Source organism: Pelodiscus sinensis, chromosome 20 (genome assembly GCF_049634645.1).
Source record: "Pelodiscus sinensis isolate JC-2024 chromosome 20, ASM4963464v1, whole genome shotgun sequence".
In the NCBI taxonomy this organism is placed as follows: Eukaryota; Metazoa; Chordata; order Testudines; family Trionychidae; genus Pelodiscus; species Pelodiscus sinensis.
The window spans coordinates 17593685-17612001 of NC_134730.1; the positions used below are offsets into that span (position 1 = coordinate 17593685).

The 18317-nt window shown below is 46.6% G+C and overlaps 1 protein-coding gene across 2 annotated transcripts in view; it reads left to right on the forward strand.

The window, feature by feature from the left end:
- TOM1L1 (target of myb1 like 1 membrane trafficking protein) overlaps positions 1-18317 on the forward strand; it is a 48288-nt gene that overhangs the window by 25166 nt on the left and 4805 nt on the right. For both annotated transcript variants that reach the window (XM_075903824.1, XM_025185688.2), the window contains exons 8-11: positions 7555-7688; positions 11479-11539; positions 12987-13107; positions 16924-17020. In XM_075903824.1, the coding sequence (XP_075759939.1) occupies positions 7555-7688; positions 11479-11539; positions 12987-13107; positions 16924-17020 (413 nt within the window). The remainder of the gene's footprint in view (positions 1-7554; positions 7689-11478; positions 11540-12986; positions 13108-16923; positions 17021-18317) is intronic.

Here is an 18317-nt window from a genome sequence, read left to right on the forward strand (position 1 = left end):
GAGAAGTCATTCTTCCACTCTACTCTGTGCTGATTAGGCCTCAGTTGGAGTATTGTGTCCAGTTCTGGGCTCCAAATTTCAAGAAAGATGTGGAGAAATTGAAGAAGGTCCAGAGAAGAGCAACAAGAATGATTAAAGGTCTAGAGAACATGACCTATGAAGGAAGACTGAAAGAACTGGGCTTGTTTAGCTTGGAAAAGAGAAGATTGAGAGGGGACATGATAGCGGTTTCCAAGTATCTAAAAGGGTGTCACAAGGAGGAGGGAAAAAATTGTTCTTCCTGGCCTCTGAGGATAGAACGAAAAGCAATGGGCTTAAACTGAGATTTAGGTTGGACATTAGGAAAAAGTTCCTAACTGTCAGGGTGGTTAAACACTGGAATAAATTGCCTAGGGAGGTTGTGGAATCTCCATCTCTGGAGATACCTAAGAGTAGGTTAGATAAATGTCTATCAGGGATGGTCTAGACCCGTGGTCCCCAACACGGTGCCCGCGGGCGCCATTGCGCCCGCGGGGGCATTTGAATGCGCCCGCCAGGTGCTCGGGGCTGGCCTGGCCCCGGGCACGTGGCGCGGCGCTTTCGGGGAGCGTCGGCCAAGGGCGCGCGGCGCTTGCGTGGGGGAGCGCCGGCCCCGGGCGCGCGGCGCTTGCGGGGGCGGGGGCCGGCCCTGGGCGCATGGCTATGGGGGGGCCCCGGGCGTGTGGCTACGGGGGGGCCCCAGCCCCGGGCGCGTGGCTACGGGGGGGCCCCAGCCCCGGGCAAGCGGCTATGGGGGGGGCCGCCCCCGGGCATGCGGCTATGGAGGGGGCGCTCCCGGGTGCGCAAGTGTCCCCACCCCCTGGCGCCCAGCGGGTGAACAGTCACGCCCCCTGGCGCCCAACAACCTCAAAAGGTTGGAGATCACTGGTCTAGACAGTACTGGGTTCTGCCATGAGGGCAAGGGACTGGACTCAATAACCTCTCAAGGTCCCTTCGAGTTCTGTGATTCTATGATTTTCACAGGAATGCAAACTAGACACAGGGGTTAGATCAAGAAGGTAAGCAGAAATCCATGTCTCAGAGCCCAGGCTTACAGATTCAAGCTTGCGCTACAGCACTAGAAATAGCTGTGGAAATGTTTGGACGTGGGCTGGAGCTCTGGCTCTGAAGACTGTAGACTCTGGCTCTTAGACTCGCTGCTGCTTGCCATGTAGACGTACTGTTAGTTCTGCTGCTCTAGAGGAGCAAAGTAGCCTTCCTGATGCTTTGGCCAGCCAGTGGAAGATTTCCTCTGTGCAGGGAATCCCTAAGGGGCAGCTCTGTTTTCCCCCTTCCGAATCCCTGGGGTAATGGATATTACTGTGTGGAAAGAGGATAAAGAAGGGGCATATCCATGCCCTAGCTGCTATGGTGGACCTTCAAGGCCAGAGACAGATAGACTGACTCCAGGATCCACTGAGGGTCACCTCTTCACAGAATCCTCCTCTCCAGAGCAGCACTTAGCAGTCTTTGACTGACACTCGCGACCACGAGGCCAGAGGATCTCATACATAGAACCTCGGGGAAAGGCCACTGCAAAGGGTTGTTAGAATGTCTCTGCCTATTTTCAGTTGATTTCTGGGAGGGTTTTAGAAGGGCGTATTGCAAAGTCTGCGGAAGTACAAGCAGATCTGCCTGTTGGCACTTAAAACTCCATACACCAGGTGTCCTTAATCCAGGAACACCTGTTGTACAGTGGAGGAAACGGCTCTGCGTGCTGCCACTCCCCCGCTTCCCCCCACTGGAGGAACAACCCTGTGCAGAGCCACTTTCTCTGAGGCGTGTCCTCACCACTCCCATAGTGATGGGGAGCCATGCCTGGGAGCGGCAAGGAACGCAAAGCAACATGTGCCCCAAGAGTGGGGCAGCAGGTAAGCGCTCCACCCCTGCACCATGCCCAGACCCTGCAGCGTCCTCCCTGACCTGACAAAATCTTCAATCCAGCATACCCTGGGTTGCTGGATTAAAGAGGTTCAAGTGTAGTTAAATTATTGGCCCGGATAGGCGCAGGGAGTGAATTTCACCATTCATAAAGAAGTCATCAAGAAGCTCATTCCTTTTACATGTGTTTTATGACTGTAAATCCCAAGATCCTTATCAAAGCAAAGTGCCTAAAGAAACAAGTGCAAGTTGAAATATGTTTTCTTTGCATTTCAACGTAGGTCACTCAGTTCAAGGGACTTTGTCCTTCCACAATAGTAGTTTCATTTAAATGTGTATAGAACAGAGTCCTTTGCTAAAAGAGTTGCATGCTTTAGGTCTTAAAAGGAGAATTGTTTTTAACCAGGTGTCACCCGAGATCCAGGCTAGTCAGATTAAGTGAAATTTAAATCATGGAGTAAAATATAACAGCACAAGTCATGGCTTTGTGGCATATCTCTGCCTAGAGTTGCACTTGCACAGATACATCTGAGGCTAAAAAAACCATTGTGGACAAGACCTAAGACATTTGAAAACAATAACTCCCAAAATATTAAACTGGCTGCAATAACCATCATTAATAGAGCCGTTGAAGTTCTTCTATCAACTCTAGCAGCCAGTGAGAGTTGGGAACAAGCAAAGCTACTGGACAGACCCCTTGTGGGGACAGTGGAAAATGAGACCAATTCCTTGGCTGATGTAAACTATCACAGTTCTATTGACATTGCTGGGTTTTGTACCAGCTGATGATCCGGCCCTGGGAATGCATAATAAACATTTCTAATTTCAAAGTGTCAAGCGTGCATGCACCTTTTTCTGAGGAAAATCTGGCAAATTTGTGATTTGAAATAAGACATAAAAAGGGCTTTGTTTAAATTCTTGTAAAATTTCCCTTTGTTATCAGGTTGAAAATCACCTCTGAGCTGAGGGAAGGCCCAAAGTCTATACATTGATTTAAAGCCCAATTTTACAGACTTGCTTAGGACCTACTTGCCATATAGTCCTTGTGCTGCAATTCTGAACAGAAGTGAATTTCACCCTGAGAAATGTAGTTGGGTATGCACACCTTTGGAGCTAAAATGGGCCAATTTTACAACAAAACCCAGATCATTTCTATATGAAAATGGAGAAAATAACCCCCCTTTCCTCCACTCCCTCCTCTTCCTTAATCAGAGTCTGTATTTGCAAGTAAATCATGGAAAAACTGGTGGCAGAGAAGGGGGAGTTAAGTTCTTGATGCAAGAATACCCATTTCTTTGAACCTGCTGTCAAAGGGAAATCAATGAGAGAGAGGGATGTGAAAGCAAATTACTAGTAGCTCTAGTTCTAATTGCTAGTAGAGCAAAATTCCACTCAGTGAAATTGTGAATGATACCAATTGATCCTGATGGGTTTGAGTCACCTATAGAATTGAGACCGATTTGATTCAGAGACTTGATTCACAATCCCCCCAGAATGAGGAAGCCAGGTCTGCACCTTTGTGTCATGAATCTGTTCTCCAAGCTATGATTTTTCTCTCTTCCTTATAATGAGCCTGCTTCTGCCTCCCTCCCCCATCCCCCATCCCCACAATGTCTATTGTAAGAGCCCTATTGATTTCCATGGGCTTTGGATCAGACCCAGTAATGAAGTCCAGTAAATGCCTCTTCCTTCACCCCACCCCAATCTGCAGTTATGAGTCACCTGGCTCTTCTGAGGATTGTTTTAATTGTTCTGAATTGCTCGCTGGAATTCTAATTGGGAATTCTTCAAGTACTGGTCCCTATGGGTATGTCTACACTACAAAGTTAATTCGAACTAACGGACGTTAGTTCGAATTAACTTTCATAGGCGCTACAGTAGTGCTCCGCTAGTTCGAACTTAATTCGAACTAGCGGAGCGCTTAGTTCGAACTAGGAAAACCTCATTTTACGAGGATTAAGCCTAGTTCGAACTAGCTAGTTCGAATTAAGGGTTGTGTAGCCCCTTAATTCGAACTAGTGGGAGGCTAGCCCTCCCCAGGTTTCCCTGGTGGCCACTCTGGGAAACTCATCTGCCCCCCTCCCAGCCCCGGACCCCTTAAAGGGGCACGGGCTGGCTACGGTGCCCGTGCCAGGTGCAAGCCTGCCAGCACCCAGCCAGCAGACCCTGCACCTGGCACGGATCGAGCCAGCCACCCGATGCCCCCCAGCCCTCCCCCTCTTCCCGGGACCAGGCTGGCGGCTCCCGGGAGCTTGCCCGGGACCGCAAGAGGCGGGTATCCGCCTGGGCTAGTGCAGACATCGTGGACCTCGTCCACGATCTCCACACTAGGCACAGGAAAGTGGCCGGCTAGGGCAGGAGAGCTGCCAGCCTGGCCACCCAGGAGCAGGTGTGCAAGAGAATCAAGGGGGTCCAGTGAGACCCCCGACCCTGAGCCCTGAGCTTAAAATGGCCATCCTGGGTCAGACCAAAGGTCCATCTAGCCCAGTAGCCTGTCTGCCGACAGCGGCCAACCCTAGGGACCCTGGAGGGGATGGACCAAAGACAGTGACCAAGTCATTTGTCTCCTGCCATCCCTCTCCAGCCTTCCACAAACCTTGGCCATGGACACCACTCCTATCCCCTGGCTAATACCACTCCATGGACCCAACCTGCATCACTTTATCTCACTTCCCTTTAAACTCTGTTCTAGTTCTAGCCTTCACAGCCTCTTGCAGCAAGGAGTTCCACAGGTTGACTCTTTGCTTTGTGAAGAACAACTTTCTGTTACTAGTTTGAAGCCTGCTACCCATTCCTTTCCTTTGGTGTCCTCTAGTCCTTCTTTATGGGAACTAATGAAGAACTTTTCTGTATGCACCCTCTCCACCCAACTCCTGCTTTTAGAGACCTCTATCCTGTCCCCCCTCCGTCTCCTCTTTTCTAAGCTGAGAAGTCCCAGTCTCTTTAGCCTCTCTTCATATGGGACCTGTTCCCCACCCCTGATCATTTTAGTTGCCCTCCCCTCTCCCAGCCTCTCTCTTCCCCTCTCCCACCTCCTTTTCCCAGTCTCCCCCAGTTTTGTTCAATAAAGACAGATTCCATTTTGGAAGACACGTTATCTTTATTTTGTACATCAGGAAGGGGGGCTAGGGAAGGGTAAGTGGAAGGAGGTGAAGGAGGAATGGGGTACGAGCCCTCGATGGGGAGGACTGGGCTGGCTCTGCAGGCTTCTGGGGGTGGAACCTCTCCTGCAGCCCCCCAATTGCCCCCTCTCCCCAGATGGCAGCCTGCGGTAAGTGTAGCCGGGCTGATGGCCGAGTGCTGTGATGTGCCCAGTGTGGGTAGTCCGGGCAATCCAAGCCAGGACTGCTTTGCAAGCGGGGCACCCCTGAGAACTGTCTGTGCGGGGTGGGGGTCGGGACCCTTTAAGCACAGCCCTCGGCTAGCCTGAGACAGCATCTCCACGCTCTTAAGTCCTCCTCTGATGCCCTGTCGGCACTGCTTCCGGCCATCCTTAAGCCTGGTTCAGGGTCCACTTAATGTGGACATGCTAGTTCAAAATAGCAAAACGCTAATTCGAACTAGTTTTTTGGTCTGGATCCATTAGTTCGAATTAGCTTAGTTCGAATTAACTAATTCGAACTAAGTTAGTTGGAATTAACATTGTAGTGTAGACATACCCTATGTGTATTCCATTGTGGGCACTCAAGCGCCTGGGACTGAAGAATTTTGAAAGCGGTGTCCATTGTCCGGCACTTCTTGCCTCTGACTGAGGAAATAAAGGTGGGGTGGACCGGTTGCTGCTCCAGTGTCTTCTCGCTGCCTCGTGATCCAAGTTGGAACCTCCAGTGGCCAGAGCTTTGGCTTTCTTCTTTATCTCTGAAAATAGGTTTAGCGATCTGTGAATAGTTTGCATATTCTAGAGTTTTGAAGTTTCTCTCTGATAGTTTAGTAGTTTTTAGTTAGTCTGTCAGCCTCCCTGAGCTAGGTAGCGCCCTTCTCGCTCCTTCCCCACCAATGGACTTGGTATTGGACTAAGCCTACTCTGGGCTTTTTGCCCACGATCCTTCTCAGTTAGCATTGCTGTTTTTTGCTGACTGAGAGAGATCACTGTGAGGTGCAGTATCTGCTGTTCATTCCCCAGCTGTACCTGGGAACTTTGCCTTAGGTCACAACTGGATCTAGCAGGCCAGGTAATTACTGGAATGAGTTACCTAGGGAGGTGGTGGAATCTCCGTCCCTAGAAATTTTTAAGTCCCAGCTTGACAAAGCCCTGGCTGGGATGATTGAGTTGGGATTGGTCCTGCTCTGGGCAGGGGGCTGGACTTGATGACCTCCTGAGGTCTTTTCCAGTGCTTGGATTCTATGATTATATGAATTCTACCCCCTTATACATTGGCTTGACTTAGCAAAGGTGGCTACCTTCACATGGTGTCTTGCTGGGAGAGCAGGGAGTATTTTCATAAGCATGAAGCCATGTCTTCCTCATAACCCTCTTTGAAGAAGTAAGACCCAGGCCAGTCTAAATTCAGTCCAAGATAACTTAGTATGGCCTGAGTCTCAGAGGCATGAGAAGAAACCCCACAATTGTGGCATTAAACTGTGTACTTGTCAAATCAGCAATCTGAGCACCATGGTAACTTTTCCCCCCAAAGAGATATCGCCCCGGTCATCATGGAAGAATCCCCATCAGTGTTTCCTTTCTCCCTTCCACACCAGACAGGACGAGCACTACCAGTGTATTCCTGTTAGGTAAAGGAGCTCACATGGACAACTGCACAGTGCAAGGTACCTGGACATCTCCAGTGTCCAGGGTGCACATCGAGAGCTATGTGCAGCTCAAAGGCCTGTGAAACCTTTCTCCTTATTCAAGAATTGTGTGGTCATTATGTCACACATCTCAATCGCCTTTTATGTAACGAAGAGGGAGAAGTGAGATCTGCCGCCCTGTGTGCAGAAGCGCCAAGTCCGTGGAACTGGTGCGTCAGCAATCGGATTATCTTTTTGGCAATTTACCTCCCAGGAATCCAGAATGAGCTAGCAGGCTCTTTCAGCAGCCACATTGTAAGCCACAAGTGGAAGCTTCACGATGCTGTGGTAAATAGGGATGTGAAAGTGTAAACATCTATGTGGTTAACCGATGGCCTCATTGGTTAACTTTCATGGTTACATGCATCTTCCCGCCCCCCCCCCCCGCACTGCTGCCTTTGATACAGAGGCAGCGGTGAGGGGAGGGGGGCAGCAGCTCCAAGAGAGCCAGTATGTGTGGGGAGCCTGTTTAAAAGCTGGCTCCCAATATGCACTGGATCCTGGGGAGTCCCCTCCCCCCCGCCGCGTGTAAACACATTTACCTAAATAAACCCGTTTTCACATCTCTAGTGGTAAACAATATTTTTGCTTTAGGGGGCATGCCTCACCAGAAATGAGGCTGAGTTATGAGTTGGGGTGGGAGTGCTAGGCCTGATGATAGCAATGATTAGCTGTATTTTATAGGAGATTTCCCCCAAAGGGACTTGTGAATGACCCATAAGGGATTTGAGGATCATCTGTTAAACTGTATGTGGTCCCGTGAATTGGTGCATTATCCTTGTGTCTCCAGCTCCCAAAAGTTTTATAATTCTCCCAGCCTGACAAACCACGATGATGATGGCCTTTCTTTTTTTCCCTCCTGGGAAGAAACTGTACAAGACGTGTCGGGTGATGCAGGAGAGGATTGTGGAGCTGCTGCTGGCAGTGCAGAATGAAGATGTGGTAGCTGAATTAATACAAGTGAATGAAGAGCTGAATAACGTTCTCCTGGGACATGAAAGGTAAAGATATTGGTGAAGCCAGAACCTGTCTTTTCTTGTTTGGTCTTGGTAACAGGTTCTCCTGAGTGGGCCGACCAAATCTGATTCGTTTTTTAAACACTAATGCGTGTATGTCGCAGTTCAGGGCAGGTGCACTGTATCCTGTGCTCCCTCTAAGATTTTCCATCTGTGAGCAGAGTGAGTTTTGTCATGTGCACTTGTTTGGGTGTGTACCACTGTGGCACCCACCGGTTACTAAGGATATGTCTACACTAGCCCCCTTGTTTGAACTAGGGAGGCTAATGTAGGCATTTGAAATTGCAAATGAAGCCCGGGATTTAAATATCCCTGGCTTTATTTGCATGTTCCCGTCCAGTCGCCTGGAATGAGGTATAACAGTTAATTCGAAATAAGGACTTAGTTCGAATTACCATTTCACTGCCCCTTGTAGCCGCGGGCAGTTACTTTGGACTAGTGGAATTTCAAAATGGCAACCGGACGGGAACATGGAAATAAAGCCCAGGATATTTAAATCCCGGGCTTCATTTGCAATTTCAAATGCCTACATTAGCCTCCCTAGTTTGAACTAAGGGGTTAGTGTAGACATACCCTAACAGAATTACTTACACACACACACACACACACACACACACACACACACACACACACACACACACACACACACACACACACACACACACACACATTCTTTTTAAATAGTTATGCAAGAAAAAAAATGGATAATTAACAAGGTGTATGAACCTGCATCTACCCACTCTGAAAAACACCCAGCTTGCTGGCCTCTGCCCCCAACACACGCTGTGCGCGCTCCACTGCCTGTGCCCGGTTAGGACCACACGGAGCCAGCTGGTACCTGTGTAGGCCTGGCCAACTGCCTACCCCCACATACACCTGTGGTTGTACCCCATCTTGCAATCTGCCTCCACATATGCACCTGTATATATACCAGGGCCATGCTATCTGCCCCAAACACAAACAACCAGTACCTGGGCCACAGACCAAGCACCACTGCCCAGAAACCTGTGCCCAGCCCCACATTACACCTGTTCTCCCCCTCCCTCCCAGAATTTACCTGCACCCAGTACCTCCCACCACCACCGAGGCATCGGCAGATCCTTTATGCCTCGTGAAACGCTGTGTCGACAAACAGCTGATCGGCACAGCGCAGCGGCCATTTTGATGTAAATGAATGTGCCTCTTCAGCATTGTCTACACTGGGTGTTTTCAGATACGCAATTTGCATTGGGTGCGGCTCCATGCGTAATAACCCTGGTGGAAATTGCAGTGTAGAAAAGGCTCAGACGTTTTATCCCTATGTAATCTGACTTAAAACATTCAAGGATTCCAAGCTTGTATGTACAATGTACCCACTTCTGGATAACAGCGCTGCAGAACACCCACCCAAAGGCCAGAGCAGACTCGACTCTGCTTCAGTGTGGATTTATTGACTTGGAAAAACCTGGTGATTTCTATGCTGAGCAATTGTAGCATCCCTTCAGCTGTACCCGCCGATCTGTATCAGCTGAAACAATTCCTTTGTTGTGCCTTGCACAGATGCATGGTTAATCCAGCCTCACCCCTAGGATGTTTCCTTCAAGGCCCATCCGTGAGGTATTGTGAACAGAAAGCTTTGCCATTTTAAAAAAATCAAAATATTGCCTTCATGACATCCTGAAAGTTAATGAGTTGCCAGAAAATTGTATTTTGTACTGCCATTCCTCTGGCTACATCTTAGTTACTATGGCGTATGACGTAAAGAATGATCTCATTAGAAGCAACAACTTAATGAGTATATTGCAAGCCTTATCTCTCTTTCCCTCCACCTTGCCAGCTTGCAGAGCATGTTATCACTTTTGCAAATGTTTCAGGGTATAGAATATGTGCTTAAGTTTTTGCACAAATGTCTTATTTCTGTCTCACAAATGCTCTTGCTAGTGAAACCAGTGAGTGAGTAGTAAACTTAAAAAACAACAAACAGTCTGGTAGCGCTTTAAAGACTAACAAAACATGTAGATGGTATCATGAGCTTTCCTCCTCCTCTTCCCCCTTCCCTTATTTATTCTTGGTTCTGGACTTCCAACACTCTGGTCATCTGAAGAAGTGGGCTGTGCCCATGAAAGCTCATGATACTGTCTACATGTTTTGTTAGTCTTTAAAGTGCTACCAGACTATTTGTTGTGTTTTAAGTTTTTCCTGTTACAGACTAACTCGGCTACCCCCCTGAAACTTTTGAGTAGTAAACAACAGTCTTGTCCCTCTCATACCTTTTCCAAATGCTGCAGCCAAACTATCATCATGTCTTCCCCTTGACATTCTCAGACTTCCATGCTGTTCTTCACAATATTGTTTCCCCCTGATTCGTGAACTTGGTGCCTACAGCTGCAGGTTATGTTTTGTAGTTCTCTCTTTAAAGAGGGGTTTTTCCACTACTCGCCTAAGGAAGTTTGTCACATTAGTAAAACACAGTGTTTCGTAAATCCACTTTAAACTAAATGTGGACCTAGAATCTTCAGAATACTGACAATTAACATTTTTCTTGAAAAGTTGAAACTTCCCCCTCAATTATGAATACTGGTTTGGGGGTATGCTTCAACAAATCCCAAGTGAAATAGTTCAGTCACTGATTGAAAGGCCAAAGCATTGCTGATAGGAGTGTGAAACTTGTTGGAAGACTGTGTTTTAGCATTCTCATGCAGTAGTGCCATGTACTTCTTGAACTGTCATTTCTGGTTGCATTGTACTTCCAAGCTGCTATATCATTTTTCAGCTTACTTGATTAATATTTACTAAATGAGGATTTATGGCTTACTAGAGGAAATCCTGCATATATCCTTGAATACACAGGTATGTGAGATGCTAAAAGTTAATTAGCTGTATCTGTTTTACATACATTTGAATGGCAGTATGAGAAGGCAAGTCGTGTTGCATTTCTTGTATCCGATTATTAATGAAGATTGTGCAGAGTCCCGGTGAAGTCAAGAACAATGATCTCTGTATAGACTAGCCTGCTGCATGTAACCATGGCTCTACTGCAATGGTTTGCAAAGTGTGGTCCTGTCTAGGCTGTGGGATCGGGGCTCGCCCCCCTCCCCACTGGTGCTCCAGTCCCGTGCGCCCGCCTGGCGAGGTTATAGCGTCAGCACCAACTTCCTGCTGTAGCGGGAAGGCAAGCCTCACAGGCTGGATCCAGGTCGCAGGGGGTGCTGCTCCCCTTCCCCCAACTGGAGGGAAAGCAGCGCAGGAAACCACATTTTCCATGCTACTCCCATTGGCCAGAATCTTGGCTGGAATCATAGTCAATAGCGCATCGGGGGGGGGGGTGCCTGAGAGCGGTGTGGGGGCGGAGCCAGGTAAGCACCTCCAAACTACCCCACCTTCAGCCCACTCCTGCACCCTACCTCCCACCTACACCTCGCACCATAACCCCTCCTGCACCTATTTTGTCGTCATGGTTGATTGGCTGGCAGTCTGCAGAAAGGTCTGCGTTGAATGGGGTGGACCATGAGCCAACAAGTTTGAGAATCGCTTCTCCAGTGGGTTTGACAACTCTATATTACAGATAAAGTAGCTTTCCTTAATGTCAAGTGACACAGGAATAATATTGTAAGCTTCTTGCTGAGAACACTGGTGTCTGTATGTGAATTTAGCTGGGTTTTGTTACATAGTTTTCTAAATGTTTTTGTAGGATCACACCTTTGCAGTAACTGCTGGATTCTTATGAATGACACTTTTTTTGAATGACTCACCTAGAGCATTTGAGACTAAATTGACAATGTACCATTTCCAACAGGTTCTCTCGAAACAGAGTCCGTTTCTTGGAGAATCAGAGAATCCAGCGTGAGCACACAGAGGTGAGTCGTTAATCCCATTTGCTTCTGGGTAAGAATCTTGCTAAGATTTTATAAACCAGAACTTTTCCTCCTTGTTGCAACTGACGTGGTTTTGTGACCTAAGGAATTATATTCGCTCACTGTTGGATTCAATCTGCTGTCTCCAATAGAGGATAATGTTGCTCTATTCATTTGCGAGAGTCACACTTACAGAATCTCATTTTGTAGCACCAGAATCAAATTACCTTCAAATTGAACATGGAGAATGGGAAAGGACAACTGAAAAGAAAAAGACAATCTATTCAAATGCAGTTTTATTACACCTCTTTTGCTGCAACGTGAATAGATTTGTTTCTTTTCATCTATGGCCTTATTTTTCACTTATTGTCTCTATGGGCATTTATGAAGTTGGAATTGAATTCTTACAGGCTACTTTTCTCTCATCATTGCTTTTATTTTATTAACCATTCTGGCCCAAATAATGACACATGTTTTATCTTGTACAGAGCCAAAATTAACTTGGTTTCATTTGCATTCTGCATGAGGCTGATTACATTGTCATGGTTGCAGTATAGTCCATAATTACTACAAGACTGTAGCAATCAATTTTGTTTTTCCCATGAAACACTACTATTAATGTCTTCCATTTGTAGTCAGATAGTCCATTTGTTGTTTCTGACAGATGGGCTAACAGTCCAAAATGACCCAGTTTGAAGATCTTGTAGCTCATTCCCAAATTTAAAATAAATTTGTTTTTGCTAGTGATAATAAACCACTATATCAAACGTGATTATGACTAATTCTCACTTTGTTTCATTTTTAACTCTATTAAGACACACATAGGCTTAAACTGCAGCAAGGGCAGTTTCAACTGACATTAGAAAAATTTTCCTGGCAGAAATAAATTGCTGGGAGAAGTTGTAGAATTTTTATCTCTGGAGATTTTTATGTACATATTGGCCAAAAGCTTGTCGAGGATGTACAACAAAATACTGAGTCCTGCCATGAGTGCAGAGGATTCGACTAAGTGACCTCTCAAGGTCCTTTCAGTCCTATGATTCTATGTACACTAGACCTGAGTGGGAAACAGTTTTCCTGTCCTGTCAGAAATTTTAGATTTTTGAACATTTTATTACCCCGAATCAGGATATAAAATTAAAAAATTAAAAAAATTAAATGAAGATTTGAAAAAAAAATGGGTTGATTGAAATTTTGACCCATTTTGAAAATATCAAAATATATCATTTTGACAATTTCAGAACTTTTTTCAATGTTTTTTAAAAGGGGGCATTCAAAACCCGCAAAGAGTTACGGTTTTGATAAACTGGCATTTTCCAAGAAAAAAAAATTCGTAGTAGAATTCTTGACCAGCTCTACCTTTCCTCAGTAATGTTCAGAATCTGATTTCAAATGTTTGTGTTATGGGAAAATAATAATTTAAATTGACTTTTTAACATTTTCATCTTAGATCTATAGCAAACAACCATCTGCTCCGTCGTGTGATTTACTTGACATCAATTCAAGTTCTTCATTTCCCGTGTCAGCATTGGTGGGAAATGGCCCTGAGAATCCTCAGTTTTCAGAATTAAGTGAGTAAAATATTTGTATTTTCTCAGAAACATTAGGAACTTTGATATAAAATATTTCTAACCTTGTGGAGCTGGAGGCTATGCAGATGGAAATGAAAATAAATTGGTGTCACTGGGTTGGACTTACTGCCACAGTGCCTCCTGCTGGTCACTCTGGGAATTAGCTGTGTCTTCAGCAGAGTGCCCCCTTCTGGCCAGTGTCTCCCCGATCATTGCTCCACACTCTGGACCTGTTTAAACCCCCAGATCACTGCTTTCTCTTCAGGACACTGCCCTTCATGCTGGTCTCTCATCCCCCTTCCGAGGGTATCAGCAGTCCTCTGCCTCATGCCTGCCTCAGTGGCCAACTGCAATCTCAGTCTAGCTCTTTATCTGAGGGATGGGCAAGCCACAGTCCATAAAGGCCACTCCTCAGTGTGACTAGGTACAGTGCAAGGGGGAAGGAAGGGACCCAGGCCTACCCACTACTCTGGATCGTGGCGCAGGGACCCTGTGGTTGCAGCCTCGTCCCGCCCTCCTTTTCTCCCCCTCTATTGCTTCCTGTTCCCTAGGCAACTTCCCCTGTGACCCCGGCCCTTGTGTCAAGGCCTGCAGCCTGGGAGGTGTCAGGCTGTAGCCTCCCTTTCTATCTAGCTCCTCTGAGCCTGTGCAGCACGGCTCTCTCTAAGGGTACTTCCCTGGGAACCAGTCCTGCACCTTCCGTGGTCAGGCCCCAAATGCCCACTGCTCTTTTTTTCTCCTCACTTGGGAGCCAGGTCATTGAGAGATGGGGTTGCTTTTTGGTTGTTTGTTTTTGCTTCTCACTTGTGTGTGTGGCTCCTGAATGATTTTTTTGTGGGTCAGTGGCCACCCACCCATAAAAGGTTTCCCATCCCGGCTCTATTGCAGGAGCTAAAAGTTATGTGGCTCTAGAGCGAACTCTCTAATCTCTCTCTGGTCTCAGTGCCATTGGATGAGACAAAATATCACACCCAGCAGGTATTTCGGTTACATTTCCTTAGAAGAATTTCCTATACGTGTGAGATGAAACAGAACGTAGGCAGTGATGAGAGAATTTTTGAATGTGCACAGCATCAAACAAAACATTGTCCTGCCTCCCTTCCCCCCCACACACACTATACACTGCAGGGGTATACATCTGAGGCTGGATAAAAGAACAACTGTAGCAAGCTGTATAAATATGAGGTTTTTGCATACATGCTGGCTGTGTCTACATTGGCACCCCTTTCCGGAAAAGGGATGCTAATGAGACCAGTCGGAATTGCAAAGTAGGAATAAGGGATCTTCCGGAGAAGGGCTTATTTTCTGGAAAATCGTGTCTACACTGGCGCTTTTCTCCGGCAAAAACCCCGAGCCAGAAAAAAGCGGCAGCCATGTAAATGCAAATGCCGCGGGGGATATTTAAATCCCCCGCGGATTTGCAATTCCGAAGTGTCTCATTAGCATCCCTTTTCCGGAAAGGGATGCCAATGTAGACACAGCACTTCTGAATGTAGTTTCGGAATGGCTCACAATCCATAAGAGTGTGTTACGTGTTCGTAGTGGGGATGTCAGCGTGTAGTCAACTGCATGATTAACAGATAATCCTAGGTTTATAGGTTAATCCTATCGACTACACATACTCTCCCCCCCCCCCCTTGCTACCAGCAAGGGGTGGGGAAGCAGGAGCTGGTGCTCTTCGCCCCGTCCCCCACTGCTGCCTCTGATAGAGAGGCAGCAGTACGGAGGGTGGGGGTGACAGGCGTGTCACCAGTACTAGGCACATTAAGTGGTGGTTAATTAGCTAATTGAGCAATTGATGGAATTTCCATTGACTACTCAATTAGTTCATAAGGGGGGGGGGGGGCGCTCGCTCCACTGCTGCGGCTCTGCAGTTTTAATATAGTAAAGAGCCGGGCACACAGGCAGCCCGCCTCTTATTACATTTAAAATGCAGAGCCACAGCAGGGTTAGCTCCTGGGGGTAGCGTGAGCCAGGACTAAGCAGCCCTGACTAAGCAGTCCTGGCTGGCGCCAGTTCTGGGACCACTGTGGCTCTGCCTCCCCTGCTCTCTTCCTGCTCCACACTGCGGAGACAGTGCTGGGGAGAACCAGCTTTTAAACTGGTTTCTCCCAGCTCCGGCTTCTGCTCCCTCTCCCCCGCCTCTGATTCAGCCGGTACACACGAGAAGCTGGCTTTTAAGCCAGCTCCCCGTGCATATCAGCTCATGTGGAGCTCCTTCCCCTTCCCTCCCCCCCCGCCCTCCCCGTGCTGCTGCTCCTCTATAAGAGGCACCAGTAGCGGGGAGGGGGGAGCCGATATGTGTGGAGAGCTAGCTTTTAAGCTGTCTCTCCATGCAAGCCGGCTCTGCAAAGCTGTCCCTCTGTTGTTGCTTCCCACAGAGGCAGTGAAGGGGGGCAGGCAGGAGCTGGTGCTCGGGCCGGAGCAGCTTAAAAGCTGGCTCCCCATGAGCACTGGCTCCATGGAGCCACCTGCCTCCTCCAGCACTGCTGCTTCTATCAGAGGCAGCAGCACAGGGGAGGGCAAGAGGCAGTGAAGGCTACCGCAGAGCAGGGGCTGCTGCTGCCTCTGTATCAGAAGCAGCTGCATGGCTCCTCTCATGGACCAGCTCCCGCCTGGCACCCCGCGCTGCTGCCTCTGAGACAGAAGCAGAAGCATGGAGAGGCAGGGAACTCCCTTGGACTGGGGCTGGGAGTGCAGTGGCTGCTGCCCCGGCCCCCAGGGACTATTGAATAATTGTATAACTGATAATATTCGGTGTGGTTACACGATTATTAAATTACACAGTATCTAACATCCCTAGTTTGTAGTGTTCATTCCAAAAACAAAGCAGCACTGTGGGCTGAACAAGAAAATCCTTGCAAGAGACAAATGCATAGCCAAATAAAAATGAACGAGAGAGTTCTGATTTAAACCTTTAAGGGAAGTAGAGCTGATTTATGATTGCATACTTAAGGTACTTTGTACAAAAATTGGTTGATGCGAGAGGTTGTGTTTTGAAATAATCTGCCTCCTCCATTATTAAATTGGGGATCGTTAATTTACAATGAAGCGATCTGTCATCCATGTCCAAGAACATCATATAACCCTGCACCTACCTAACAGCTCTTGCTGGCACTAGTAGCTTGTTCTGTTGGTTCAGAAGGGAAAGGCATACTTATCCTTTCTGAACTTCCTAAGTATTTTCAAGGACTCCCTTCAAATCTGCAACATTTGATTTGAGTTGGGAGAGGTAAGTACTCAGAATAAATGTATTGGTATCATACTAGACTAAGAAGTGGGTGGTTGTAAATAGGGATGTAAAAACTGCCTAAAAGGGTTAACTGGTTACATGATTTAACTGGTTAACCACCAGCTGCAGGTGGGGAGCTGCTCTGACCCCACTGGCCCATCACTGCCAGGGGGTCCTGCTGGCTGCAGGACCTCCTATTAACTGGTTATCTGGTAAGCATGTTGGTAAAGCCAACGCTTACCCAGTAATCAGGTAACCGTTTAAAACTAGGGATGTTAAAAGTTAAAATATGTTTTCTAATATGCATATTGCCACACTTTTTTTTCCTCTGGCAATTTAAAATATCAGGCAGAAATACAATGCTTTTTTTAAATCAACTCTACATTTCTTACCACTTAAAAGGCAGAATTATATTATCCCTAAATTAAATAGCTTCATCTTTGCTATGTATTTCAAAGCAATTGCACAACTTTGTCATTGAAGTTTTATACCCCTCAAAAATTTCTGATAAAAATAACCCAGCAAAGATGTAATTGTTTGCCAAATAACAGCCATGCAAGTTTTAATACCAGCTTCAATTTTAGATTGCAGATCTACAAGTGCTACAGAGCCAAGCAACCATCATCCTTTGCTCTACCCTCAGCTAAATTTACTAGCTACAGCAAACGCTCAACAGCCCTCGTAAGTAAAATGTTACCAAGAAACTGTAGATGTGGACAGCGTCATATTTGCTCTTTACATTGCTGCTCTGCCACATAGTTTTGGAAAGATCTGTGCATGTTTGGAACTACTTATGATTTGCACACTCATCCAGTAAAACAGAAGACAGGACTATGTAGCGCTTTAAAGACTAACAAGATGGTTTATTAGGTGATGAGCTTTCGTGGGCCAGACTCACTTCCTCAGATCAAATTGTGGAAGAAAATTGGCAGGACCATATATACCAAAGGGATACAATCAAAAAAAGTGAACACACATAAAATTGACAAATCAGATTTTAGAACAGAGACGTGGTGAGGGGGGGAGGTTAGTGTCTATGAGATAATGATATTAGGGGTGATAATTGGGGAAGCTATCTTTGTAATGGGTAAGGTAGTTAGCATCTTTGTTAAGGCCCATTCATAAAGTGTCAAATTTAAGCATGAATGACAGTTCTGAGGTTACCCTTTGTAGTCTGGTGTTAGTCTCTTTGAAGCAGGATACATGTAGTTAGGTCACTGAGACAATGCCCAGTCTGGTTGAAATGACACACATTTACTCTGCTGACACCATCATTGGACCTAACCATGTCAGTTACAAGATCAAGAACATATATTCCTACGTTTTGCTCTAGATGCTTCCTGACATACTTTAAAAATAGTCTGCTTCTGTAGTACCCTTTGGCCAATAATTAACACATTTAATAACCCGGAGTTTAAAGTATATTTAAGATTTTCTACTCATCCTCCCCAACCCCTCATTATCAGGGAGAAACAGGGCCATCCTTCGGATTTATGGAGCCCTATATAGTACTATTAAATTGGTGCTCCTATGCCCAGCCTTATGCCCAATAGCAGACGGGGGTGGAGGGCTGACAGTTTTTTAAAGATGTGATTTTATAATCTTCAGCAACACACTAATGAAATACTTTAAAGCAAATTTTAAATTAAGGTTCTGTCCACTAACACAGTAAAATCAGAAACTGACAGCATATACCTGAGGTTGGCAAATGCCTGTTAAATGGCTTCATTACCATTTGAATGGCTTTTTCACGGGTTCAATTTTCTGCTAAAAGGCCTGGCACGTTTTTTCACTTTTTAGTTAACTAGATCCTCTCCTGAGGAAGCTGAGCCACCGAACAAGGATAGGAAGAGGAGGCTGCTCATCTGGGTGGACATTAAAACCCAGTGGTGCCCCAAATTTTCAGATGCCCTATGCAGCTGTGTATTCCATGTATGGGTAAGAACGGCCTTGGAGAGAAACCAATGAGCTTTGCAGT